Source organism: Musca autumnalis, unplaced genomic scaffold (genome assembly GCF_047663935.1).
Source record: "Musca autumnalis isolate F117 unplaced genomic scaffold, ASM4766393v1 scaffold_5, whole genome shotgun sequence".
Taxonomy (NCBI): Eukaryota; Metazoa; Arthropoda; class Insecta; order Diptera; family Muscidae; genus Musca; species Musca autumnalis.
In genome coordinates, this window is record NW_027412088.1 from 204,998,136 (window position 1) to 205,025,569 (window position 27,434).

At 34.8% G+C, this 27,434-nt stretch overlaps 5 protein-coding genes across 9 annotated transcripts; 2 read left to right on the forward strand and 3 right to left on the reverse strand.

The window, feature by feature from the left end:
- Nucleotides 1–2,266: 2,266 nt before the first annotated feature.
- On the reverse strand, nucleotides 2,267–3,264 carry MrgBP (MRG/MORF4L binding protein). Its single transcript, XM_073989443.1, has 3 exons — nucleotides 2,930–3,264; nucleotides 2,640–2,873; nucleotides 2,267–2,586 (listed from the first exon to the last, which is right to left on the reverse strand). Exons 1-3 carry the CDS (start codon nucleotides 3,078–3,080, stop codon nucleotides 2,384–2,386), a joined length of 588 nt encoding a protein of 195 aa, XP_073845544.1. The 5' UTR covers nucleotides 3,081–3,264; the 3' UTR covers nucleotides 2,267–2,383.
- A 3,163-nt stretch (nucleotides 3,265–6,427) lies between these two features.
- On the forward strand, nucleotides 6,428–9,328 carry LOC141387786 (WD repeat-containing protein 43). The gene is made up of 7 exons (XM_073957969.1): nucleotides 6,428–6,724; nucleotides 6,790–6,891; nucleotides 6,957–7,972; nucleotides 8,042–8,170; nucleotides 8,666–8,815; nucleotides 8,878–8,984; nucleotides 9,048–9,328. Exons 1-7 carry the CDS (start codon nucleotides 6,512–6,514, stop codon nucleotides 9,182–9,184), a joined length of 1,854 nt encoding a protein of 617 aa, XP_073814070.1. The 5' UTR covers nucleotides 6,428–6,511; the 3' UTR covers nucleotides 9,185–9,328.
- Pgi (glucose-6-phosphate isomerase) lies at nucleotides 9,308–13,194 on the reverse strand. Its single transcript, XM_073957970.1, has 5 exons — nucleotides 12,798–13,194; nucleotides 11,461–12,043; nucleotides 11,158–11,397; nucleotides 9,955–10,486; nucleotides 9,308–9,886 (listed from the first exon to the last, which is right to left on the reverse strand). The coding sequence occupies exons 1-5, from the start codon at nucleotides 12,929–12,931 to the stop codon at nucleotides 9,696–9,698; spliced, it is 1,680 nt and encodes a 559-aa protein (XP_073814071.1). The 5' UTR covers nucleotides 12,932–13,194; the 3' UTR covers nucleotides 9,308–9,695.
- A 3,595-nt stretch (nucleotides 13,195–16,789) lies between these two features.
- lin (protein lines homolog) lies at nucleotides 16,790–21,240 on the forward strand. The gene is made up of 2 exons (XM_073957971.1): nucleotides 16,790–17,053; nucleotides 17,378–21,240. The coding sequence occupies exon 2, from the start codon at nucleotides 17,495–17,497 to the stop codon at nucleotides 20,438–20,440; it is 2,946 nt and encodes a 981-aa protein (XP_073814072.1). The 5' UTR covers nucleotides 16,790–17,053; nucleotides 17,378–17,494; the 3' UTR covers nucleotides 20,441–21,240.
- Nucleotides 20,639–27,200, reverse strand: LOC141387789 (uncharacterized). 5 transcript variants are annotated; one of them, XR_012408641.1, is made up of 5 exons: nucleotides 26,612–27,199; nucleotides 26,370–26,515; nucleotides 26,219–26,303; nucleotides 21,568–21,904; nucleotides 20,639–21,483 (listed from the first exon to the last, which is right to left on the reverse strand). XR_012408641.1 is itself a non-coding variant. In XM_073957972.1 (4 exons), exons 1-4 carry the CDS (start codon nucleotides 27,102–27,104, stop codon nucleotides 21,780–21,782), a joined length of 849 nt encoding a protein of 282 aa, XP_073814073.1. In that variant the 5' UTR covers nucleotides 27,105–27,199; the 3' UTR covers nucleotides 21,512–21,779. The 5 variants fall into 5 exon arrangements, 1 of the variants encoding a protein (XP_073814073.1); XR_012408639.1 differs by having other exon boundaries at nucleotides 26,370–27,200; XM_073957972.1 differs by lacking the exon at nucleotides 20,639–21,483 and having other exon boundaries at nucleotides 21,512–21,904.
- Between the last annotated feature and the right edge of the window lie 234 nt (nucleotides 27,201–27,434).

Here is a 27,434-nt window from a genome sequence, read left to right on the forward strand (position 1 = left end):
TAGGAACACCATTTAAGAACGCTTTTAATTTCTTTTTAAAAGTATGGTCAGTGTAGCAAAACATTTTAAGCGAGTTAGGTAGATAATTCCAGACTCGATAAACACGCACTAAAAATGAATGATCAAGGACAGAAGTATGAGATATGGGAACGTCAATTTGCACATTACGAGTAGAATGTATAAAAGCGAACTCACTCACTAAAATTTCAGGTTGTTGTGATTTCATAATTTTATAGAAATGTAAGACTGTACGTAGATCTATGTAATCACGACAACTTAATCCAAGTAAATCAGAAGTTAGCTCAATTACTCGAACATGGTCATGTACTCTCTGTTGAAAAACATACCGGACAATCTTACGCACTATTTTCTCAACTAAGTCTATGTTATAGGACCAAGTCCCAGTATAAATTTCAAGACCGTAATTGATTAAGGGCATCAAAAAAGAAAAAGCTAGATGTCTTCTTATGTTCCTTGGGGTATAAGCTTTTAAATTGTAAAGTCTTCTCAAAATAAGACAAATCTTTTTCGAAATTCCGTTTATGTGGTCATTGAAATTTAGATCAACATCAACCAATATACCGAGACATTTTAGAGAATCAACAAACTCAATAGACTGTCCACAGACCATTATGTTAGGGCATGAGGTATTATTTCGAGGATGAAAATACATTGCTTTAGTTTTTACCGGATTTATTTCTAACTTGCTTAGTGAGAATAGGTCAGAGACGAATAGGAGGTGGGCATTTATAGACTCCACAGAAGAATATGATTTGAATAATAAATATATATCATCCGCAAAAACGTAGGGCTGACAAACGGGGCTATTCATAGCAGAAACAACATCATTTATGTAGGAAAGAAACAGAATAGGTCCCAAAATAGATCCCTGCGGAACACCGGAAGTCACAAAACCCACACTCGAGTTTACACCTTTTATTGAGACATATTGTCTTCTATCTAAGAGGTAGGAATAAATCAATTTACATGCAGTTTTTGAGAAGTTGAAATGATCACGAATTTTTTTTAACAAAATAACATGGCTAATGCGATCGAATGCCTTTGTAAGATCTAGAGAAATCAGCGTACAGCTATGATGCACATCTAACTGCTGCCTGACAGAATCTGTAATAGCAAGTACAGCCGAGGTAGTGTTATGATGCTTGCGAAAAGCAAACTGAAACGGACTGAAAAATGAGTGGCGTTGGTAATGCTCTAGAATTTGGTCTTTCATAATTTTCTCTACAATCTTGGACATGGACGGTAGTACCGAAATTGGTCTAAATGTATTAGCAGAATCACGAGCATCCTTAGGAATTGGTACCACCCGAGCCAACTTCCAAGCAGAAGGAAATTTAGAAGTAGTAAGAATCGTGTTGATCAAATGTAGCAAAACAGAAGAGACAAATGGAAAAATCAGTTTAATGAATTTTATAGGAACCAAGTCACAGCCTAAAGCATTTGATTTTATAGAATTCAGAGCAATAGATACCTCACACTCTGATACAGAGCGAAATGAAAAAGAGTCAGAACGATCCACAACTTCATCAAAATTGAAGGAAATATCGTCAGCAGGCCGCATGTTGTCCAGGAAATCAATTGCAATATTTTCAACATCAGTTTCTTCACAAGCGGAATTTTCTTCTTCCTTTATGTTATCGGAAAAATAGTAAAAATTAGTAAATGCTTGCAGTACTGGAACGGACCAATAAATATATTACTCTGTTCCAGAACCTGCAAGAAGCTACTACGATAACATTTTTCGTTTATGTTATCGAAAAAATAGTAATAATTAGTAAATTCTTGCAGTACAGGAACAGATCATATGTCTTTGTACTCATTGCTGTACGTACTACGTATTCGATTGTTAAACATTTCTCATGATGTGATCATACCTATTATTATTTGTTTACTTATATGTGACACCCTGTTAGATTTACCAAGTAGTTCTATGCAGAATCAACTCGGTTGTTATAGCGATCTGACTAATTTTGTTTTATTGTATTAAAAATAGTGAAAAAAAATGCCTTGTTCCTTAAACGAATTACCCAAAGAAGAATTGGATATATCTCTTCAAATCCTATCGCTTTATAATACTCCACAACATGCTGATCCCGTAACTGACCCTCAAGTTGTGCGTGAAATAAGCCAAACCGATCATCTAAATAAAAAATTACTCTCAACATTTCTCCAAAGAATGAATGATGTTATGGAAATCACACCCTTATCCAATAACGAGCACAGTGATGACGATAACTCCAATGAATTCGATGATTGATTTTTTTGCAGTACTTCTTTTCTTTGTTTTTGTATGTAACTAAACTTATGGAAAATAAAACTTATAAATAAGGAAATGTGTAAATAGTTGTATGTAGTACAATTATTATATACGTCGCCTTTTGTTACTTTGGACGGGTGGAGGTGGTGTTGTAGATGGGCTATTTGATTCCAACGACATGGAACCTCGTGTACGCTTGGGAGTACGTTTGGGACCATCTGAGAGCTTTGCTGTAAGTTTCTTATCCAACTCCTTAACTGTGGGTGTTGTTGTGCTGCTAGGTAATTTGGTTTGGGTAAATGATTTGTCTGCAAAAGGATTTGCCTTATATTTTCATTGACGGACATTGATGACAACTTACCTCCTTTTGTTGTATTATCGGTAGCTACGGCAATAATTGATGGTGGGCCTTCGTTGGTCGTTTCTTCCACGATATTTCCCCGTTTCTTTGACAACAGCAAAGAGAACTCGGCTTCAGGCAAGGAAAACTCTTTTTCATCGTTGGGAAATGGCAGTGGTTCCAATTCATCTAAGGCTTCGAGATTGTACAATGTTCGCAAATGACCCCAAATACTTTCAGTATCGCGATTTAAACCTGTGAAGAATATTTGATATCACCAATTTCGCAATTATACCTTCTATTGTACTCACGTTCTGCAATACATGCTATGTAAAAATGTTTGTTAACTCCGACAGGTTTTAAACCGGCCATAGCATAAAATAACTGTATCTCCTCCTCCGGAGTCCATTCATGTTCTGCAGAAGCTGCTAATGTGCTTCGTTCTCTTGCCGTCATAGTCATTGTGTTGAAAAACTTTCACTGAATAAATGTTTAAGAAAAAAATAAGAGTTTTTAATATACGCTGTTTGACTTTGCTGCAAAAATAAAAAGAGGAAGAATGTGTTTCAAAACAGGGTGTATCATGACAAGCGTGTTTTTAATAAAATTAGGAGATCCACCCTGTTTTAATAATAACAGGGTTGTCAGTGCTGATTACAAAACTGATTTGTAAACTCTCAAAATTTTCGCCAAATGGTCTCTTGTTGTCTCTTTTTATCGCTTGTGCTTGTCCATGGTACAATTAGAAAGGTAGATGCCTCAGCCCAGCTGATCGAATCTAAAACGTCAAAAAACTATGAATTCGCCATGAAAAATCAAAACAAAAACCATATGATTCGGTAAGTAAGAGATAACATGTCTACACTTTATAGACAAACACAAGCGATAAAAAGAGACAACAAGAGACCAATTGGCGAAAATTTTGACAGTTTACATTACAAAAAAGTTGCTTTGTTGTAGCAATTCGCCGATGCATCTACCTTTCTTATTGTACCATGGTCACAATAATACATTTTGACAACTGGTATGAAAATCAGCTGTTTTTGCCGCTGTACCTTATTATTGTGTAGGGATGTCCACGCCTGCACGTTGTCGTAGCAACAGAGAATAACGAATTCAAATGAGAGCATGGGCTGGATTCTTGTTCTATGAAAATTTTAAATGAAAAATATTTTCATTTTTATTTTGTATGACCGTGTTATTGTTTTTACTTTTGTTTGTATATTTTTTATTCGACCGAATAAAATATACAAACAAAAGTAAAAATATTTTCTTTATAATTTTTTTCATTTGACAGTTTTTTCCTTTATAAATTTTTTCATTTCATATTTTCATAGAAACAGAATTGAGCCCCATATCAGCCCTTGTTTAACAAAGGGACATTACTCTTCCATCAATTTTCTCACATTTATTTTGGACACCAATGTTATTGTGCCATGATTCCATCCATGATACCATGGTAGAATAAAGTAAAGGTAGGCCACAGCTAACAGCTGATTACAATTTTTTTCTTTTTATGGCCTAATCTGTCAAAAGCAGGGTTGACATTTTGTACTGTTTTTGACATTATGCAATCATAAAGGTAGATGTATCGCTGAATTGTTCCAACAAAAAACTGCTGCTGTAACACTATCAGCCCTATTCTGAATATTCCCATGGGAACTGTTTCCCATGGGAGCAAAATTTCCCATTCCCACGTTTTCCATATTCTCAACGACGTGGGAACAGCAAACGATGGGAGCTGAAATTTCGAAATTCGAAATCAGTTACACCAAATTATTATAGCATACTTTTGGGGGGCTGTAATTTTGTTTTGTAATACAAAATGCCTATTTGCATTGAATTCGCGGTTTTTGAATTAGATTAGCAAAGCACAAGTCACTTAATTCCACAACCGTGCATTGATTTATGGATTTTTTAAGTGAATGGAGTCAACGATGTGTGGTGTTGTTCTAATAAGCACATTTTCTTCAGAATTTGCGAATTGGTGTAAGCATTTTTTTAATTAGTAGGCAAACATAAGTTTTGTGTATAAAGTAATAGGAACTTTTTAAGTTTGCAACGAATTTAAAAATTGTATGTTGATTCGGAATAATTTTAGTTAGGGGTTTAACGCGTATATCGCTAGTTTTACTTATTCCAAATGATCGCTAGAACTCGTATTTTGCATATTTTTAAAAAAAAATTCAAAAAGATAAATTCGGATATTTTTCTCGATTATTACATATTTCAGAAGACGTATCTTAAAAAAAAAAAATAATAAAATACCTTTTTGATTGAATCTAAAACTAAAACACATGCCCTTGCAAAACTTTAAGCTTCTACTTTCAAAAATAACGATCCTATTCAAGAAAAGGCATTTCGGAAAATGGAATATTACGAAAATGAATAAAACTTGTAAAGATTGTATATATTATGGTTATTTTCCAATATATTTTAATAATTATTGCCAAAAATTCTTTTGAAATTGATTTGTTTTTACTTGCTGTGCTGCGTTAACAGAATCAACCATGACTCTTTTTCTCGTATTTCAATACATATGGTCTGTTCCAGAACTGCAAAAATCTACTAATTTTTTTTTTTTTTTTTTTTTTTTGTTTTATTCGTTAACATAAAGGAAAATTTTTTATCGGTGTAAAACATGTTAGGTTTTTGTATGATATAAGAATATGCAAAATGCGAAGTCTACTAATGACATATTTTACAGAACATTTTGTATGCTTTTATTAAGCAAACACATTGCGATTATAAATATTTGCAATAATTTTGTCGTGTAGATGTCTAAAAATATGAAATTTCATAAAAATATGAAATTTCTTTTCAAACTCCCACACTGTTTGCTGGGGAGATTTTTCCCACAAAAAGACACAAAATTCTCCCACAATTCAAGATAGAGAATGTATACTTTTTTCCCATGGGAACAAATTCCCAATTCGAACTTCATTCAGAATGAGGGGAGATGGGAAATGGGAAAAAAACTCCCACAAAATTTTATTCAGAATACGAAAATGTGGGAATGGGAAAAAATTCCCAACTCCCATGCGTTCAGAATAGGGCTGTATATCTTAAAATTGAAAACAAGGACAAAAAATATGTATTCGCGCGGCAAAATCAAGTTGTCGATTTTTTTGCAAAACTTACGAATGAACCATTTATCAAATATTGATATTAATTTAAATTTGTTCCAAAAGTATAGGAATGTAAAAATTACAATTTTTGTAAAAACTCTGCTGACATTTATCTGCAAATCGGATACCAGCAATCACGATGTCAGATTAGCCAAACTTGTCAAGTAGAAAATAAGTGAATGGCATTTTTTCACTGTCATAAGTTTTGGAAGAACTTTTGCTATTTTTGGAACACTTTTCCAACAAGAATATTCTGGAGCCTAGCTAAAGAAATGTTTTTACACTATATGGCACTTTTAACATATAAAAAGTGAAGTTTTAAGTTCCATATATATTTGTAATACGGGATAGCTATGCAGGTACATCTACCATTATTATTGTACCATGCCATTTGACGTTTTAAGCCATGGCTGCAGGGTGGCATTTCTCAGTGATTTTCATACCTGGCCTACCTCTACTTTATTGTACCATGCATGATACAATAAGAAGGTAGCAGCAACTGCCGTTTTTGGTAACATAAGATGTCAAAATTTGACATAAATTCAATGCAATTGACACATTATGTTACCATCAGCTGGGCTGATAATGCTACCTTCTTATTGTATCATGATTCCATCGAAAAAGCATGAAATGAACCCATTGTGAATTGTTATTCAGTTTGACGTTTGTTTTAAGGTATTTATAGTATAGTTGAATCGCCCTGTTAGTGTTATTGTAAATTGTTTACTCTCAGTTTCGTAGTGCATGTTGTTATAATTGAAAATTATGTTTGGTGACCAGCACGTGTTAGGCTTCTCGCCTGATGGCAAACTTTTTGCCCTTATCAATGACCAAGGAATTCTAAAAATATGGGATACAGATACAAATGAACTCAAGCAGGAATACACACCGAATCTACATTTGTCTGGACCATGTTCCGCGTTGGTGTGGATATCGGTTTCTTTGCCAGCAAGTACCACCGCCGTCAAAGACAAAAAGGTGAGTAAATGCCACATGTCTCCATGCATTCGATAACTAACTAAAAATATTCTTTTGGTTGACAGGGTAAAAAGGCAAGAAAATCCAGTGAGAGGAGTGAATCCCTATATATTGCCCTAGGCACATCAAAGGGCCAAGTGTCTTTGTATTCATATGCAGAGGCTAAGGTAAGGAGTTAACTTGTTGCTTGTTTATGGGAAACACTACTCTTAAACTATTTTGTGTCTTGCAGATTGAGCGTAGTCTCAAAGGCGAAGGCCACAATGGTAAAATCACATCAATCATAAGGGACACAGAAGGACACCTTTACACCTGCGGCGAAGATTGTCAAGTTATTGTTTGGTCATTGGCTGAAGAAAAACAGTTAAAATCCTGGAATGTTGGACCTGAAAAACCTTTTAGTATTTCCTTGATGCCCAACTCCAAATCTTTAGTGGTTGGTTCGCGTTCCATAAAAGTGTATTCCAGTGAAAACGAGGAATTGCTGCAAACCTTCACTGGTCACACCTCAGAAATAAACCTTATGGCACAGTTTGCATCCAACGATGGTCGAGAATATGTTCTTACAACATCAAAAATGGAACGTATTATATGCCTATGGAAAATAGGAAAGAAAGGCCGCCATAAATCGGCAGCTTGCACCTTGCTTATGGAGGATATAGCCCATTGTCTGACCTGTCATGTCGATGATGAAAATACACTGCGTGTTTCCAGTGTTACAAGGAGCGGTGTTATCCATGTATATGTTCTAGATGTAGATAGTATAAAGGCAGACAAACCATTGAAACCGAAAGTTACCATTAGCATTGCCTCCGATAGTGCAACAGTTATTGAGCCGATTACAGCAGTGGCAGCTTCATTACAACATTCAACCAAACAAGGTGAATTGCTGTTCGGCTATGGCGATAAACATTTTATTGTATTTGAACAGTTGCAACCAAGTTTTGCTGAAAAAATGCAAGTCTTGGTACGCACAGATCCAAGGAAACAAGCCAAGCAACAGCTATTGGGCAAACGTAATGAAATCGGTTCGGAGAAGACACTTAAAATGATTACCCCCATAATAGATGCCAAGGATGTTGACTATAAGTCTGCAATATCAGTGTCGAATAAGAAAGTGAAACCCTTAGATATGCCCATGGAAGCTCGATTGCAAAATCTTAATCTGGCCGATGGCAAGGCCGTAACACCTCAAGCTCAAAGTAAAGTTCAACTGTTGGTCCAATCCCTGCATAGTAAAGATGAAACGTGAGTTGGAATTGAAATTATTAAGACTTCTAAAATATGTTTGATTGAATTGTGTGTGCTTTTCCTCAGATTACTGCGTTCCGTACTGTGTACAAAAGATATGAAAACTATACAGTTGACATTACAAAAATTACCTGTACAATACGTTGGCACCTTGGTCAATGAATTGACTTTGTTAATGCAGCAAAGACACACCAAGTAAGTATGGAAATGTAGTGACAAAACAAAACAAGTTTAAGGACTCCATTTGGACATTCAGCCTTATTCTGAACTTTATTATGTTATTCTGTGAATTGCTTACATTTTGTATGTGATTTTATTCACAATAACGCATTTTGACAACTGGTATGAAGATCAGCTGTTTTTGGCGTTACACCTTATTATTCCACCATGATGTAGACTTAGGGGTCGATTATGGATAGCAACCCAGCGTTGTCGACAACAAAATTAATAATATAAATGTACATTTCCTCATTGATATTCACACTTTTTTACAATTAAGTTAATAGCTAAAGCTTCGAAACACTTGTATTGAATGAATTTGACATAAGTTTCTGTCATTTCACTTGTTTCAATTGTATGATTTTCTCTTCTGGCACGTAACTACAGTTGAGTTGCTATCCATAATCGACCCCTTATTTCACAGTGTAGTCTTCACAGAGTAACTTATTTTTATTAATAACTTTTCTTTAGCGTGGAATATGCCATGAATTGGCTGAAGGTGTTAACGCAGACCCATTCAAGTCAACTTATGGCCCTGGGAGCTGAGGATTTGCTTAACAAATTTGGACCTTGCATTGGAATTATTGAACATAGAGCAAATTGCCTTAAGGAGCTATCAAAGTATGCATCACTACAAATTGATATTTACGAAAAAAACCTCTAAAATTTCTTCTTATTTCCAGATTAAATGGCCGATTACAGCTGCTGGTTAGTCAAATAAAACGTAATAGTGAACAGGATCAAGACAATCTTAAGAGTGATAATGTTTTGGTATTTGAGGATAATGATGGTAAGTTATACAACTCTATTTTGTATATGATTCTAGTAATATACAAATGTCTCTATTTTTTAGATTCCTCAAATTCCGATCTAGATGATGCCATTAACAAATCATCATCAGATGATGAATGGGAAGAAGGTGAGGACGATGATGAGAAAAATGATGGGGAATCTATGGACCAAGATGAAGATGATGATATGGAAATTTAGTTAGAGGAATACCCCATTAAAAATTCTTATCTTAAGTTTTATTTATAGTTAGCTTTCTTGTTCAATATCCCCCCAAAAAACTGATAATGAGAAAAAAGGAATTCAAATACAGTTATCGCCGTATTTTTTAAAACATCTAACAAATAGGTCTTTTTATTTTTTGATACATTCTACATCTATTTTGTGGATGATGAAGTACATTAGACAATAGGATTTAACAATTTGTATATCTCATATAGATGCATTTAAATATGACAACGACAGGGCAATAACGCTGATACTCATTCTCTTTTTAACTTATAATATTTCCTAAAGAATATACTTATAACATTTCTTTTTTATGTATGTAAAAGCTTATAATTTGTGTGTGAGTAAATTAGAGATTAAGCAAATGAATTCTACAGATTGCACTAGACCTCCAAGAAATCAGAAATTTCTTTAGGGACAACAAATTAGAGGACATTTGGTGTGTGTGCGATTGTGGCTTTTCGAAAGATCTCTCGCTAAACATTTAAGACCAATTGGTTTTGATGAAATTAATGAGACCATTGGTGGAGGAGTCATGTGATGAAACGGGATCCTTGTTGGCCAACTCAGGTTCTATGGCCTTGGCCAATTGTTTGCCAAGTTCAACACCCCATTGATCGAATGAGTTGATGTCCCAAACAATACCTTGTGTGAAGATTTTGTGTTCATACATTGCTGTAAAGAGATGGATTGTGGAGGTTAGCATATTCTTGAAGTGTTTGTGGGAGGTATTCGAAACTTACCAATCAAAGCTCCCAAAATGAAAGGACTCAATTTCTTAACAACAATTGAGTTGGTGGGACGATTGCCGGTGAATACCTTATGAGGCAAGAGTTGTTCCAATTTTTCTCCCTTGACGCCAGCCTTTTCAAGTTCAGCCTTAGCTTGTTCCGGTGTCTTGCCATATGCCAAAGCCTCAGTTTGAGCCAAAAAGTTGGCAAGCAAAATTTTGTGATGAACACCACCAGCAATTGGATTGTGGGTATTTGCTGGAGCAATGAAATCGCATGGAATCAATCGGGTACCCTGGTGAATGAGTTGGTAGAAAGCATGTTGACCATTTGTACCGGGTTCACCCCAAATAATTGGTCCGGTATTGTAGTCGACGACCTTGGAACCAGTCTTGGTAACAAATTTACCATTACTCTCCATATCACCTTGTTGGAAATAGGCAGGGAAACGATGCAAATATTGATCATATGGCAAAATGGCATGAGTTTCAGCATTGTAGAAGTTAGAATACCAAACGCCTAACATGGCCAGGATAACAGGAGCCTGTAAGTATACATTTTATTTAAGTTATATGGTTTTCTTTTAAAGAAATTGTTGGTAAAAGTAAAGTTAATGAACACCAACACTATTCGAGTAGAATTTTTTACAGTGTTAGGTCTTTTCGGTCCAATTAGTATAATAATCATGTTTTATGGGTGAACGATCACGACAATATATAATTTTTTTAAAGCTCCGAATACTCGCTCGAATTCCACACGCGAGTGAAACTCTTCTCGAATTCGAGCAAGAAGGGGTCCACCTTCCCCCAACTATACAAAAGCTTATCCCACCCAAATAAACTCGGCCCACCCCCACCAAAAATGGCACCCAAAAAATCTTAGCTTACCTTATCTTACTTACTTAAAAAATCTTGTCCCTAACCTCAACTTCTACCTTCGCTTAAATTTTCTTTAGCAGTGTTAGGGACTGTTGTTTTGAGATTTTTGTTGAGTAACTCCAAACTTCCGGAAGTATGGGCCTCAGCATTTCAAATAATTCGGATGCACCACACTGATTGTTATCAAGTTTTCGTCACAGGTTTCATTGATGTCGTGATTTCTTTTATGTAAATACTTTGGTGAGGATATTAAATATGGGTAAAGAATTGTCCTGGTCTCGTGTGATGTGTCCAAACGAAGCAGGTTATTAAAAATAAGTTATTGCTATTTACTTACATTTTGCTCAAATGGTGCAGTTTTGAAATGTTTATCCATGAAGTGGGCACCCTCTAACAGCTGTTCGAAATGCTCAAAACCAATGGAAAGGCAAATTGACAAACCAATGGCTGACCACAAAGAATAACGGCCTCCAACCCAATCCCAGAAACCAAACATGTTCTTGCTGTCGATACCGAACTCGGTGACCTTTTCCTTGTTTGTTGACAAAGCAACAAAATGCTTAGCAACAGCTGCGGGCTGAAAAAATACAAATACAAAATTAAAAAAAAACCACAGTATTTGAAGATAATAAAAACTTACATCTTTTGTTTGTTCCAATAACCAATTCTTGGCTGATGTGGCATTTGTTATGGTCTCTTGGGTGGTAAAGGTCTTTGAGGCAATGATAAATAGTGTGGTTTCATAGTTAACCTTTTTCAAAACCTCGGCCATATGAGTACCATCAATGTTCGACACGAAATGAGAACGTAAACCCTTGCAATAGGGTTTCAATGCTTCAGTGACCATTAAAGGACCCAAATCACTACCACCTATACCAATATTAACAACATCTGTAATTTGCTTGCCAGTGAAACCACGCCATACACCGGAAAGAACTTGATTGGTAAACTCTTTCATGTGAGTCAATTCTGCCCGAACATCGGGCATAACATCCTTGCCATCAACTAAAATTGCATCATCACCGCGATTGCGCAAGGCAATGTGCAATACAGCACGATTTTCAGTAATGTTGATTGCTTGACCGGACATCATGGCATCACGGGCCTCAGGAACGTGTCTTACTTTAGCCAACTCCAACAGAAGATTCCATACTTCAGGAGTAATGCGATTTTTGGAATAATCTAGCAAAATATCACCATCATTGGGAGTGCTGATGCGCAAGCTGAAATAAAAGGAATGATTGTCGTTATTTTAAATTAAAAACAAAATCTAATATTTTCTTCGCATAGTTATGTCCAAATATCCGATATTGATTAGTAATAAGAATTGGTTGGGGGCTTGTATAAAACAACACCTAGATGACAGAGTGTATCCTTTTAATTGAAAACAGATTGTATAAACAGGGAGTGGCAAAAAGTATGAGGGGTGTGTTGTGTGTTCCGCACTATACATTCCCAACACTTAAAAGAAAATTATTTTTATTCGTAACGAAAGATACATCTCAATTTCATATGTTTCAATTAATTTTGAAATTCAATTAATTAATAACCAACCATTAGCCATACCTACATACATACATACGTTATGATGAATTTCAAAAAAAGATACAATTCAATTAGCAAAAGATAAATGGGGCAAACAGAGACATCATTGAATTGTTTGAAAAAAATTGTGTACTGCTAACGATTTTTTTTATTTTTTAGTTTTACTTTCACTTTACTTTTAGTGAATGTAGATGGCCTTTAGTGCATTAATATTCATAATATTCATGGTGGTGATGGTTTACAGGTAGCCAATAAGTAAATGGTATCATGTAATAGTAGAATACAAGTTCTATATAATAACCTTGATGTAACCGCTGCTCTGGACTATGTACTTGTTTAAAAAAGGATTAACATGTGGGCTTTTATTAAACACACAAATAAAAAGCTCATTAATAGATAATGTAATTCAACATCTACTTATTTCTACTTTACCTGAATTTCTTGAAACGTTCAGCATCATTTTCAAAGAGATTTTTTATATTAATTTTTTCGCCATTCTCTTTGTAATAATCGACAATCTTCTTGTATACAGCTTCAGTTGTAAGTAAAGGTAAGGGACCAGCCATTTTAGTATAAGTTTTCCAACAATTAAACTTTAAATATGTTATAAAAAAATAATTTCTTATACGCCGAAATGCTGGATACGTGCCGTGCCGAAAGAATTTTGAACTTAAACTCCAGCGAAATACACACTGAATACAGAAGTTTCAATGTCAAATGAAAAACAAAATTTTGCAAATTCACATGGAGATGACAACGCAAAGAAATTATTTTTTACTGACTCCCGGTGATTCTCGTCATTTTCGTAGCTAACTTCCTTGCTTCCATGACAGTCTCTTTATTTTCGTTATGTGGCTTGCCAACACATAAAACTGTGTAATAGATATTTGGTCTGTTGCTTTACTTTTGAAAATGGTAAAATCGGCAAAAGTAGTAAAAGTTGTAAAGTGCCGCCATATAAATTGTATACTGTCTGAAGTAAAGGAAAACTTTTCGAGTAAAATGTGGTGGAACTTTAAGATTCTTGCACGTAAAGGAACAGAGCTTTTGCCACACCAAGACCAGAGTGATATTTTTGTACTAGAGTGATTTCTTTTTTTTTTCCTTATTAACTTAAGTGTGTAAGCCTCCTTGGCCCACTCCCTTGCTGTGGGGGTGTTAAAAACCATCACCAATTATGCAAACTTTGTTTTCAGATGTATGTTAAGGATGATGGGTGACTTACCCTGCGATTACAAATGCCAGTATTGGCAGGACAATAGTAAAAATAGCTTTGTTCGTTTACTTTTTAATGGCAAGGGTGGTAAAAGAGAGAAGTGTCAAAATTGTTCTCTCATGAACATTTTTACCAGAAAATTAAAAGAACGGAAAAATGGTAGATCTGGCACCAATGTCAAAAAGAAACATAAAAAAAATCAATTTTCGTCTTTTAATTCACAGTTTTTTAATTTAGATTTGCCAGCGTTCGACTTTTTCTTCTGTTTTGCGTCCATTTTCTTATTCATTGTGAAAAATTCGTCAAACAAAAGTCGAAAAATCAGTTCTGCCATTTTTTACCTGCAGAAATTTTGCTGGTAGCCTGTGGTAGAAGAGAAAGCCATTTTCGTTCTCTCTCCACTCTCACTCTCTTAAAAATTGCTTCCAGTTTTGCCACTTTTCGGGGTTAAGGAACGCTTTGCAGGTTAAAAATGGTAACAAATGGTAAAAATGGTAACCTCAGGAGAGTAAAGGAACACAGCTAATACAAACCTTTTTCACAAATACATTTATACATTTTTAAATATGTATAGAGAAAAGTATGAATGTATTGGTGAAAATGGTTTGTAACTTTGCTATTGTCTTGCCAATACTGTCTGTGTGTAAACGCCTAGTTAGAAATGGTGTTAACAGGAGCTTTGTTCCTTTACTTTTTTAATGTTAAGAGTGGTAAAAGAGAAAAGTGTCAAAATTGCTCCCTCATGAACATTTTTATCAGAAAAATAAAGGAACGGAAAAATTGTAGATCTGGCAGCAATGTCAAAAAGAAACATAAAAAATCATTTTTCGTCTTTTATTTCACAGTTTTTAATTTAGTTTTGTCAGCGTTCGACTTTTTCTTCGGTTTTTCGTCAATTTTCTTCTTCATTGTGGAATAATCTTCAAACAAAAGTCGAAAAATCAGTTCTGCCATTTTTTACCTGCAGAAATTTTGCTGGTAGCATGCATGGTACATGGTCGATACATCGGCGAGTTGCTACAACAAAGCAACTTTTTTTGTAATTTAAACTGTCAAAATTTTCGCCAATTTGTCTCTTGTTGTCTCTTTTCTTCGCTTGTGTTTGTCTATAAAGTGTGGACATGCTATCTCTTACTTACCGAATCATATGAGCTCTGTTCCTTTACGTGCAAGAATCTTCAAGTTTTACTACTTTTTACTCGAAAAGCGTTCCTTTACTTCAGACACCATACAATTCATATGAGAGCAGTTTACAACTTTTCCTACTTTTGCCGGTTTTACCACTTTCAAAAGTAAAGAAACAGGCCGATGGTTTTTGTTTTGATTTTTCACGGCCAATTCCTATTTTTTGACGTTTTAGATTCGATCAGCTGGGCTGAGGCATCTACCTTTGTAATTGTACCATGCCTCAGGTAAGTAACCCTGCGTTTATAAATGACAGGACAGTTGACTTCATGTATTGGTTGTCAAAATCCCAAAACTTGCCTTTGTGACGTAGGCGTCCAGCCAACTGCAAAAACAGTTGTAAAACTATGAATGAAAATCATCAAATTCCTTTTGTTTTCAGTTCACATATTTTGTTTTTGTTCATGTTCTTTTGTTTTCAACACATTTCAATTATTATCTCACACATTTTTACCAAAAATGTCAACATTTTGTTAACCGGGCTGTCTGCGAAAGAATGATGGACAGCTGGTAAACGACAAATGTATGTATGTGTTAGTAAATCAGAGTTGTATTTGAAGACAAACTGTCTAGTGTAAACGCCTAGTAAAGGAACACAGCTAGGATGATTGTGATGAGTAAATAAGTCCCGGGCCACACTACAGTAGTTTCATTGAAATTTTGATATGAAATTATGCGTCTCTAGATCGACGTCCATATTAGAGTAAAATCATAAAATTGCTGTAGTGGGGAATTCGATTTAAGAACACCTAATTTCATGAAATTTTTTTATGAAATTCACGCTAGTGTGGACCGGGACTAAGTGTAGCGATCGATGTGTTGTTGTATAGATGTTGATAGTATGATGATAATGAATGATGTGTTTTGACAGGTAACTAGAGTTATTTCATTGGAAAAAATTAATGAAATTAGGTGTTCTGAGATCAAGTTCCTCGCTACAGCAATTTCGTGATATTACTCTACTATGTTCCGGTCTACACTAGAGTGATTTCATTGATAAAATTTCATGAAATTATGCGTCCCTCGATCGAGTTCGTCACTAGGGTGTATTTCATTAAAAAATTTCATGAAATTATGCGTTTCTGGAATTTTATCTTAGTCCCGGTCCACACTAGCGTGAATTTCATTAAAAAATTTCATGAAATTAGGTGCTCTTAAATCGAATTCCCCACTGCAGAAATTTTATGATTTTATTCTACTATGGACGTCCATCTAGAGACGCATAATTTCATATCAAAATTTCAGTGAAATTACTGTAGTGTGGCCCGGGACTAAACTAGTTAAAAGAGAAACATGAAAATTTGCAAATCCGCCTGCGTTCTTCTTTAGGAGGCTCCGGCATTCGTTTATAAATTGACATTTCGGTAGCAAGCGAGATTGACCTTATGTATTGCATCATGGTCAGAGTGGTTTCGTGAAAAAATTGCGTTTATTTAGTGGTTCTTCAATCGACTTCCACACTACAGTAAAATAATGAAAATACAGTATTGGAAAACTCTAAAGGCCGCTGCACATACGGCGCGTTGAGCATTGCGTTACTACAATCACATGAAAACTGCAAGAACAAACATGGCATCACTGACACATTTTTCATGAGGTTGTTGTATTTGGGGCATAAGTACGCCTCAGTTAACGCAATTTGTTTCAAGAAACCACGCACTAGTGCGACTTTTGTCTAATATAAGCTCTGTTCCAGAACTAAAAAATTTTTACAATTTTTACCACTTTTACACATTTTGCGTATATATACACAAAATGTATATGAAAATCGTTTACGACTTTTACAACTTTAACGACTTTTACCACTTTATAAAGTACGGGAACAGGCCAATAACTGATTTATAAATCCATTGTCGCATAGGCAGTAACACTTATTTGCAATGACAACTAAAATATGAGAGTAAATATTCTATTTATTTGACAGAAATTCAACGCAACTGACTGGATTTAAATTTGTTGTGGGAATAATAAAAAAATTAATTTTTAAAAAATTACTGACTTGGTAACCCTGTCCAAATACAACACTGTAAATGTCGTAATGTCAAAATAAAGCAAGATGGCGACAAGTAATTAAAGAAGTCGAAAATTCTTTTGCTGTGGCTTGTGTGTTTTTTTATTTTCGTATTAATTATTAAATAAAATAATTATTTTATGCAATTAATATTTCCAAGAATGAATCTTGCCAGCAATCAACATGAAACCTATCGTTCGGGTAACTGAATTGTACACGAAAAAAACAAAAATTGTTGTGCGCAGCAAACAAAACATTTTAACACAGTGAAAAAAGGTAAATAAAAGAAAGATAAAAATCAACAAAATCCATCAAATAGTCAATGGAAACGAAAGCCCATGGCCTAGGACTGACCAAAGGCAAGGAACAAAAAGGATTGCTACTGCTCTTGAGACTGCACACGTAACCTTGTTGTGCGTAGCACAGTAGGCCTTTTGTTGGCAATGGCATCACTACTATGCGAGGCAAACGAACGAACGAGCCATGCTATACATGCTTATGAGCGTTTTCAGGGATTTATTTAGTGTTGATTTTGTTGTTATGGTATATTTTCTTTTAAACCGTGAAATGTAAATAACAAAAAGTTTATTTTCGTTTTAGGAATAAAGCAAATCTTTATTTGGTCTGACTAGTGTTCCAAACTGTTGGTGCAAAGAAGAGAGAGAGAGTAAGTGAGAGAGAAAAGACGTCGGGAACGTCTCTTAAGCTACTGGAGTTATGTCTTCGCAACAGGATACACAGAATAGGCCAGACATCAACTTTGTACTTAACGGAATGCCTTCCACAGTTCAAAATTCGAATAACAACAACAATAGTAATAATATAAATGCCAATATTAATACATCATCATCGTCAGGTCTTATGAACAACAACAGTAATAGTGTCAACCATGAACAGCCCCAAACTAAAAGGCAGAAAATTGAAAAAATTAAATCACCTACAACGGTGGCAAATTCGTCAACGGTTGCAAATGTCCCCAGTTCCGCAACCATACCATGTCCTCCGGATATAATACAATACAACAGTGATAAGATTCCTTTGTGTTCCTCTCTGTCTTCATCGATTAATTCTATATCCACACACAGTTCATCATCCAACAATTCACCATCATCCACACCGTGTAGTTCGAGAGCATCCTCCCTTACACAACTGTTAAATGTTCAAAACCTTGCTGCCAGCATCTTGCCTCCTCCCGCATCCAAAGAAGTTACATCGCATTCAATACACAATGATCATAATATGGTTGCAAGTGCTTCCAGTGGCTGCAGCAGCAGTAGTGTATGTAGTTCCAATGACCACTCAGCCGATGAGGTGGATCGTGTAACCCTGCCTGATTTGTTGTCATTGTCTTCATCTATGGCTGTCAACAATAATGCTGCTGCAACCAGTAGTAATGGCAAATTACTAATTAATAACTTATCCTCATCCTGCCATACTGTATCAAATGCTAATGTCGTCTCAACGGCGGCGGCGCTTTCTGCGAGGACACAAAGGTTGGATGAAATAAGTGCATCCCAGGATATGCGTGAATTTGAGGAATCTTTGAATAGACAATGTTTGTGTGGAGTATCGGAGCGTATGCTGAGAAAACCCTTCCAATCCCATTATTCCATGGATGCCAATGGCCAAAAACGTGTTGCAAATTTAAGTGAATGGCCAACGAATAAACTTTTGCAATTTCTCTCGAATCTACAGTTACTTTTCGATATATATCTAAAGCAAAATTCCAAAGGCTTTATATGTGCCCGCATTATGGATGTTTGTGATGCCCTTATACGCAACGACCACAATCTAATCGATGAGATAATTGTATTGGCAGGCTATAACAATATGTATGTGCAGTTTTTGGCTGGTCGTGTGCTGGCTTCCTTTCTTGTTATTGCCAAGCAGGAAATGGATGATGACTGGTTGAAGAAGCTTGTGGATAATCTGTTTAATTTTGATCGACTGGATCATGTGGCTGTGCAAAAAATGCATTTTAGTTTGGAGATAATTAAGCGAATTGTGGAGTGGAAAGATATTGATTTACACCCATTGGAGGAAGAAATTGCTGAGACCCATAGTATAGCAGAGCCAACAGCATCAACATCGATGAGTGAAAGTAGACATGGTTATCTACATTTCCAAACACAACAAACTCCTCTGGAGACTAACTACTTTGCAATGCATTATCGCTCCACAGAGAATATTGATGATGCGGCGGTACCTAATAATGAGGGGAGTAGTGCCGGTTTATATACCCATAGTAGTAGTTCGAGCATGCATCAATTGCCTGGAAGTAACAGCCATCATCATCTGCCACACCAACACCATTTTAATGGTTTGGAAAGTCACATAATCAACCATCATCATACGGCAGCAGCGGCGGCGGCACTAGGCCAGAGTTGTCATTTGGTTACTCTCACCGATTCGGAAAGTTTCGATACCACACACCTCAAATGCATTACCATAAAAATACTGGAAAACAAATGGCCAGCATTGGTGAAAAATATGTCTGCCCTCATAGCCAACCACTTGGATGTTGAAAACGCCGAAAATTGTATTTTGAATTTCCTCCAGCTGTGGGAGAATATCATATCGGTAAAAGCCAATCTTTCCATAGTGGAAACGTTGCCATTCTATGCACAATTGGATAAATTCGAATTACTTCTGAATCAGCACCTCCCCTGTACAGTGTACAAGCAAATGTTGTGTCTGTTCAATGAGGCCTTGTGTTATGGCTCCACATTGGCACTGCAGGATATGTTACCCGATGAAACGTGTATGTTGGCCCATCAAATAGTTCGTCATGTCAAGGATTTTCGCATTCTAGAATCTCTACCTCGTCGACAGCCGGAAAATATAGTTGGTTTTATTGGTTTCAAAAGGAAACCAGTGTCATATGCTGCACAATCACTTCAACATCATACCTATGGTCATCATGGTGGTGACGACGATGATGTTAATTCAAGTGCTTTGAATGCAGCCGAAGTTATTGAAATGGACAAAACAATTTTACAAAAAATTGTCTTATTGGTCCTGAAGTCAATAGCAGTCACCGTCAAGGAGATACGTAGCGATTCATCAGATTCTTCGATTGATTCCACAGACTATGATGCATTCCAGGATATGGTGTTGATTGAACGTTCCATTAGAGATGTTCTACGCAAGCTGGAATCATTTATAAAACACACACTGGAATTTCATCCTGAATGTCATTTTAGTAAAATTCTAATACATTTATTCGATGATCAGGACGATCATCTGATCGAGGCCATGGTGTGTACGCTGGACGTCACGGCTGGCATTTCATTTCGTAACAATGCATTTCCCGAACTGGTATCTATGTTGAATCCCGTCTACACATTCCTAGAGTTCCTCAAAATGATTTCGAACAGTTCGGATTTATTGCTCGATTTGTTGGTTAGCAATGAGACCTGTTTCCTGTTGTACTTGTTGCGATTTCTCAAATACATACGCATGAATTGGTCTATGTTTGTACAAAGCTGCCATGACTTTGGTATGGGTGCTAGCACTCTCGATGAAGCGATGAGTGTTCTGATACGACTGAGATTACAAATATCAAGGCTGGTATCGAGGCAGTTGTACCCCTATGACATATCGCCGGTACTACGTCTACTGGAGAGTTGTGAAAGTCTTTATGAAGGTAATGAATTGAGTTAGCCAACCACCTAGAACTAATACCAATAACCGAGCGAGAAGAGCAGCAGAGCAAAGACGTCTTCCATTCCAAGTAAACAAAATGCATATCACAAAGCAGAAACGCATCATAAAAATGCAAAGTAGTATTCCAAACCACACACACACATTTTTGTAATTTGAAATCAAATAAGTGACAAATAATTGTTCAAATATCTTGCCTTTTAGCGTGTAATATTTCTAATATTTTATTTAATTAAAAAAAGTACACAATAAGTTAGTTTATAGTGTTAATAATATTAATAATAAAATGTACATTAAAGTGAATCATCAAAAAGAAGAAAAAAAAAAAACAAGAAAATGTTTACATCTCTCAACACTTTGAATTATTTGCTCGTATCGTATATAAAATGTTATTACTTTGTATTACACATAACACCGGCAAAAACAGTTTAGGATTATTTACAAAAATTTGAAAAACAAGAAAAATGCCCATTAATCATTTAGTAATTAAATAATTTTAACTCTTATTTATATACTATTTTGTTTGAGAGATAAATGTAAATAACACACAAATATATATTTTCTTAAATATATGAGCTTCATTCATATACATATTTTGTATGTTTTGTAGTATGTTTCATAATACAATAATAATAAGATTAGGGCCTTAAATATAACGAAAAGAAGATTACACCAATAACGTTACAACACTACCACTACTAAGTACCACACTACATTCTTACATCCTTACTTTTTACATACATATCAAATAGTTTACGAATAAAATCCGTATAAATTTTTTGTAAATTGTTTCATAAAAACGCTTTTTTCATTTTCCATTTAGTGCCTGTTTATCATGCGTACTCTACGTTTAGTGCCATCGGGAGCAGCCAGTGGATCTAAGCTATCCAGGGGCATTGTTATAGAGGTACGTCTTGCTAAAGGATCTGTTATTGTTCCCAGAGGCGGAATTGGATTTGAAGGATTTTTATTGGTGATTTGTCTTTGGTAATTTAGAGCAATCGGCACAGAACAACGTCTTCTGTTCATCATGGAGGAAAACTCTTTAAAATGAAATGAATGTAAATGAGGTTTTTTTTTTTTGGTTTAGGGAGAAATGGAAATGTAAGGTGTATTTACAAACCTACCTGCTGGTTTTGTCAAGGGTGTTACAATTAAATCCGAATTATCTACAGACAGTGTCATGTGTTGTCGTAACAATTGCCAATTGTTGCTGCCTGTGCCTGCTCTGCTGCGATTGAATGCAGGAGTTAGTGTGGTGGGAGGTGTTGGTGGTGATGATGTTTTTTCGGTGATGTGATGATAAAAATGCTGTTGTTGTGATGCTGGCTGTTCAGCATTAATTGAGCGTTGCGATGATGCCAATGTGCGTTGTTGCTGTTGTTGTTGTTTTATTTTTAATGCCAATTCTAATGGTGTTGTTGTTGTTAGTAGGATTAATTTTGGTGGTAAAAAGGTTATTTGCTAATAAGTGGATATTGTACAAAATTTCGTTGACAACAAAGGCATTAAGGACAAGAAGTAGAGCACACGGAAACACCAAAGAAGGAAAGTGTGATGTGTTTTTGTTAGAAGTAAAGGTTTCGTAAGTGGTGAGTTATAAAAATAGGAATAAAAAAAAAAACACGAAGAAAGTAGAGAGACATACAATTATAGAGCTTTTATTCTTTTGCATTAGTTTCTAAATACATATAGACGGGATACAATGATATATAACAACTTTAAAAGGAAGTAAAAAAAATTCAAATAATGAGACGAAATTTTTAAGGATAAAAAACTTTATACATCCTTATACTGAATGTAAACTCCCCATGAGTTATGTCTCTCTGTGGTTTCAATTTAAGGGAGAGAGTGTGAAAACTCACTGGGAATTCACATTCCTTGTATGGAATCTAATTTTCTATAGTAGACCTTTTAAGGCATCTTTTATTTTATAGAAGACCATTTAAAGCATCGTCTGTTCGATTGAAGGAATACCTCTTGAAAAATCTTTTTTTCTATAGAAGACTTTTTAAGATATCCTATATTCTATAGAAGACATCTTGAAGGATATTTTCTATAGAACTCATCTTCTATTCTATAGAAGACCCCCCTAAGCGACCTTTTTGCTATAGAAGACCTCTTAAGGCATCTTATATTTATAATCTATAGAAGTTCCCTTAAAGGATCTTATTTTCCATAGAAGACCTCTTAATGCATCTTCTATTCTGTAGAAGATCTCCTAAGGGATCTTTTTTTCTATAGAAGACCTCTTAAGACATCTTCTATTCATAGAAGACCTCTAAAGGGATCTTCTATTCCATAGAAGACATCTTAAGGGAAATTCTATTCCATAGAAGACCTCTTAAGGCATATTGTTTTCTATAGAAGACCTCTTAATGCATCATCTAATCTATATAAGACCTCTTTTCCATAGAACACATTTTAAGGTATTTTCTGTTCTATAAAAGACCTCTTAATGGATCTTCTTTTCTATAAAAGACCTCTTAATGAATCTTCTTTTCTATAGAAGACCTTTGAAGGGTCGTATATTCTATAGATGACCTCTTAATGGTTTTATTTTTCTATCTTAGGGCATCTTCTATTCTATAGAAGACATCTTAACGAATTTTCTTTTCTATAGAAGACCTCTTAAGACAACTTCTATTCTATAGGAGATGTCTTAAGGCATCTTCTATTCTATGGAAGACCTCTTAAGACATCTTCTTGTTTATAGAAGGCATCTTATTTTCTATAGATATTTTCTATGGAACTCATAATGGATCAAAGACCTCTTAATGGATCTTCTTTTCTATAAAAGACCTCTTAATGAATCTTCTTTTCTATAGAAGACCTTTGAAGGGTCGTATATTCTATAGATGACCTCTTAATGGTTTTATTTTTCTATCTTAGGGCATCTTCTATTCTATAGAAGACATCTTAACGAATTTTCTTTTCTATAGAAGACCTCTTAAGACAACTTCTATTCTATAGGAGATGTCTTAAGGCATCTTCTATTCTATGGAAGACCTCTTAAGACATCTTCTTGTTTATAGAAGGCATCTTATTTTCTATAGAAGACCTCTTGAATGATCTTTTTTCTATAGAAGACGTCTTGAAGCATCTTCTATCTTAATGAATTTTCTTTTCGATAGAAGACATCTTAATGCATCTTTAATTATATAGAAGACCTCCTACGACATCTTCTATTTTATAGATGACCTCTTAAGGCATCTTCTATTCATAGAAGACCTCTTAAGGGATCTTTTATTCCATAGAAGACATCTAAAGGGATCTTCTTTTCCATAGAAGACCTCTTGAGGCATATTGTTTTTTATAGAAGACCTCTTAATGGATCATCTAATCTATATAAGACCTCTTTTCTATAGAACACATCTTAACGCATCTTCCGTTCTATAGAAGACCTCTTAATAGATATTATTTTCTATAGAAGACCTCTTAATGGATCTTCTTTTCTATAGAAGACCTCTTAAGGCGTCGTATATTCTATAGAAGACCTCTTAATGGTTATACTTTTCTATCTTAGGGCATCTTCTATTCTATAGAGGACATCTTAACGAATTTTCTTTTCTATAGAAGACCTCTTAAGACAACTTCTATTCTATAGGAGATGTCTTAAGACATCTTCTTGTTTATAGAAGGCATCTTATTTTCTATAGAAGACCTCTTAAAGGATCTTTTTTCTATAGAAGACGTCTTAAAGCATCTTCTATCTTAATGGATTTTCTTTTCGATAGAAGACCTCTTAAGGCATCTTCTATTCTATAGAAGACCTTTTAGGGATCTTTTTTTTATACAAGGCCTCTTAATAGACCTTCATTTCAATAGAAGACCACCTAAGACATCTTCTATTGCATGAAAACCTCACAAGGTATCTTCTATTCCAAATAAGACCTCTCAAGGGCTCTTAAGGAATCTTCTTTTCTATAGATTTTCTATTCTTTAGAAGATCTCGTAAGACACATTTTTTCTATAGAATGCATCTTAAAGCGTCTTTTTTCTATAGAGGATCTCTTGAGGCACCTCCTTTTCTATATAAAAAACCTCTTTATCCATAGAAGACCTCTTATGGGAAATTCTATTCCATAGAAGACCTCTAAAAGCATATTGTTTTTTATAGAAGACCTCTTAATGCATCATCTAATCTATATAAGACCTCTTTTCTATAGAACACATCTTAAGGTATCTTCTGTTCTATAAAAGACCTCTTAATGGATCTTCTTTTCTATAGAAGACCTCTTAAGGGATCTTCTTTTCAAGGGAAGACCTCTTAATGAATTTTCTTTTCAGTAGAAGACCTCTTAAGGCATCTTCTATTCTATAGAAGACCTTTTAGGGATCATTTCTCTATACAAGATCTCTTAATGGATATTCTTTTCAATAGAAGACCTCTTAAGACATCTATTTCATGAGAGACCTCATAAGGTAACTTCTACTCCAAATAAGACCTCTCAAGGGCTTTTAAGGAATCTTCTTTTCTATAGAAGAGTTCTTAAGGCATCCTCTATTCCTCCTCTTAAGGTATCCTATTTTCTATATAACTCCTCTTGAATCGTCTTATTTTCTATGTAATATTTTCCATTCTTTAGAAAATCTCGTAAGGCACCTTTTTTCTATAGAATACACCTTAAAGCAGGACCTCTTGAGGCATCTCCTTTTCTATAGAGGACCTCTTGAGGCATCTCCTTTTCTATAAAAGACCTCTTGATGCTGTTTTTCCATAGAAGACATCTTTTGTTACTACCGAACTTCTGTTTCTGAATAATATTTCAATCAACCAAGCTAATTTCAAAGCAAAAGGGAGTTTGGTAGTAACTCAAACTATTTCCCAATTTACATTAGGCGAGTTTACTTGCGGCAATTGTCAGTTTTTAGGTGAGAGAGGGTGCTGAGAGGCAAAGGGTTACCATATGCCTCACCTCTCTCTCCTACAAAATGACAATTGCCGCAAGTAAACTCGCCCAATGTAAATTGGGACTATTAGTACGTATTAAATTTTACAGAAACATGCTATTAAATAAGATTTCGATAGATACAAGACTTCTTCCATAGATACCCTAAAGAAACAAACCCTTTTCCGTAGATCTTCTATATATGAATAAATAATAAATAAATATACATATATAAAGCGCCTTATCCACAGGTCTTCGTTATATATAAATTCAATTTAAGGGATCTTTTAAACTGCACCTAAAATTCTAACAGCTAAAATTACAAAAAAAAGATCCTTTCAATTCTTCTAATCTTGGAAACATAGAACATTATTATATACAAAGGGCCCTAAAGAAAAACATTTTATCATAAAAAATAAAATCTCAAATAAAGAACATCTAAGTATTTTCTTTTCTAATAACAATTACTTTTTTTGTTTCAATAGTGTAAATTTAAGTTAGGTACGGAGGGAAGGCTTTACATTAAATAGTTATATAAATCTAAATCACATATTAGGTATTACACACTCAAAAGTTAAAACGTTCCTTACTTTCTACACATTCTACACTTAAAAGTATGCATATAACAAATACAAATAGAGGAGGATAAAAAACCCCTATTGTTTTGGGGTTGGTGTGTACGAGTGTTGTATGCATTTAAAGCTAATATAAGTGGTCTCAAAAATTTTGATTTAAGTCATTTTTTTCAGATTAAATGCTTTTTACTGTTACTGTTTTGTTGAATAGTTATATCAACAAGTAGTAGTAGTAGTATGTAGGTAGGTAGTTAGGTAGAGATGATTGTTTTAAGAAATTTAAAATTTCGGCAAACTTTTAGGAGAAATACCTTTTGATGAACGTCGATCCCTGTGGGCTTGGGCATACGATTGTAGGGAACAACGTCTCATGAAACGTTTGTCATTTTTATTTTCCTGAAAACATGATAGAAATGTGATATAAGTGATAGATATTTCCCCAAGTACGTGTGTGCAACTTACAGATTTGTAATGCTGATTTATATCAGATGCCGCTTTAATTAACAAATATATAAACACCAGGGCAAAAAGATAAATAATTGGCTCTGCCGAGGAATTTTTCTTATTTATATTCATATCCTTTTTATCATGTTTGTTGGCATTTTTAGCTTTAGTTGATTTATTGTATTTGTGAAAACCATTTTTAGCGTTAGTAGGAAACTTTATAGAATATTTAGATTTTGGTTTTTTATTTTTATTCTTACTGTATGACTTGCTGCTGCTGGTACATTCTTCTCCACTGCCATCAGCAATAGAAGCATGGCCACTTCCACTACCACTATTTTCAATTTCCAATGAAGTTTGTTTTGTCTCCGCAACTTTGTTTTGTTTCGTTTTGTTAATTTCTTTCGTAAATATCTCTAAATCCTTGCATATATCCTTGTATTCCAATAAACGTTCCAATATAACTTGTGGATCTTTAATATCATTATTTTCATATAGGAGATTTTGGGCTGATTTTGGAATGGTTTCATTTTCTGAACAATTTACAAAACATCTTTGCAATCCACTCAACCCCAAATAAATAGTGACCAATACAATTAGCAGGCCAATTGGAACAATGTGTTGTTGATTATTTTTATTATTATCCATAAATTTCACTTTTTTATTTGTATCTGATGGTGTAGTAGATCCCTCATTTGATAAATTGAAACCATCTTGTGTTGAATTATTTTCGACGAAGGATTCTTCCTCCATTTTTATTCTTTATTCGTTGAAATTTGTGTATCTGTGTATCCTTATCTTGGCAAAATCTTTGTTACGATTGTTACGAACAAAAATCAATAGTTACGAGGGCACGAATAGCAGTATAACAGTGAATAACGTAACGGTAAGAAATGAAACACAATGAAGTGAATAACATAACGGTAAGAAACGAAACACAATGACGACGCCGACGCCATCCGCATTAAAAGACTGCTGTGGGCATGGTGCATGGTGGAATAAGAGCTTTGTTCCTTTACCTTTTTAATGGTAAGAGTGGTAAAAGAGAAAAGTGTCAAAATTGTTCAAAATTGCTCTCTCATG

Excerpts from the sequence above, each read along its gene's own strand:
- LOC141387786 (XM_073957969.1), top strand. The coding sequence starts at position 6,512 with ATGTTTGGTGACCAGCACGTGTTAGGCTTCTCGCCTGATGGCAAACTT. Across the intron at positions 8,171-8,665 it reads ATGCAGCAAAGACACACCAA|CGTGGAATATGCCATGAATT; the intron begins GTAAGTATGGAA and ends ACTTTTCTTTAG. Across the intron at positions 8,816-8,877 it reads TGCCTTAAGGAGCTATCAAA|ATTAAATGGCCGATTACAGC; the intron begins GTATGCATCACT and ends TCTTATTTCCAG.
- lin (XM_073957971.1), top strand. The coding sequence starts at position 17,495 with ATGTCTTCGCAACAGGATACACAGAATAGGCCAGACATCAACTTTGTA.
- MrgBP (XM_073989443.1), bottom strand. The coding sequence starts at position 3,080 with ATGACTATGACGGCAAGAGAACGAAGCACATTAGCAGCTTCTGCAGAA. Across the intron at positions 2,874-2,929 it reads CATAGCATGTATTGCAGAAC|GTTTAAATCGCGATACTGAA; the intron begins GTGAGTACAATA and ends TATTCTTCACAG. Across the intron at positions 2,587-2,639 it reads CGATAATACAACAAAAGGAG|ACAAATCATTTACCCAAACC; the intron begins GTAAGTTGTCAT and ends ATCCTTTTGCAG.
- LOC141387789 (XM_073957972.1), bottom strand. The coding sequence starts at position 27,104 with ATGGAGGAAGAATCCTTCGTCGAAAATAATTCAACACAAGATGGTTTC. Across the intron at positions 26,516-26,611 it reads CAGCAGCAGCAAGTCATACA|CTAAAAATGCCAACAAACAT; the intron begins GTAAGAATAAAA and ends AATCAACTAAAG. Across the intron at positions 26,304-26,369 it reads TAAATCAGCATTACAAATCT|GAAAATAAAAATGACAAACG; the intron begins GTAAGTTGCACA and ends TCATGTTTTCAG.
- Pgi (XM_073957970.1), bottom strand. The coding sequence starts at position 12,931 with ATGGCTGGTCCCTTACCTTTACTTACAACTGAAGCTGTATACAAGAAG. Across the intron at positions 10,487-11,157 it reads CTGCACCATTTGAGCAAAAT|GCTCCTGTTATCCTGGCCAT; the intron begins GTAAGTAAATAG and ends GTATACTTACAG. Across the intron at positions 9,887-9,954 it reads CATTTTGGGAGCTTTGATTG|CAATGTATGAACACAAAATC; the intron begins GTAAGTTTCGAA and ends ATCTCTTTACAG.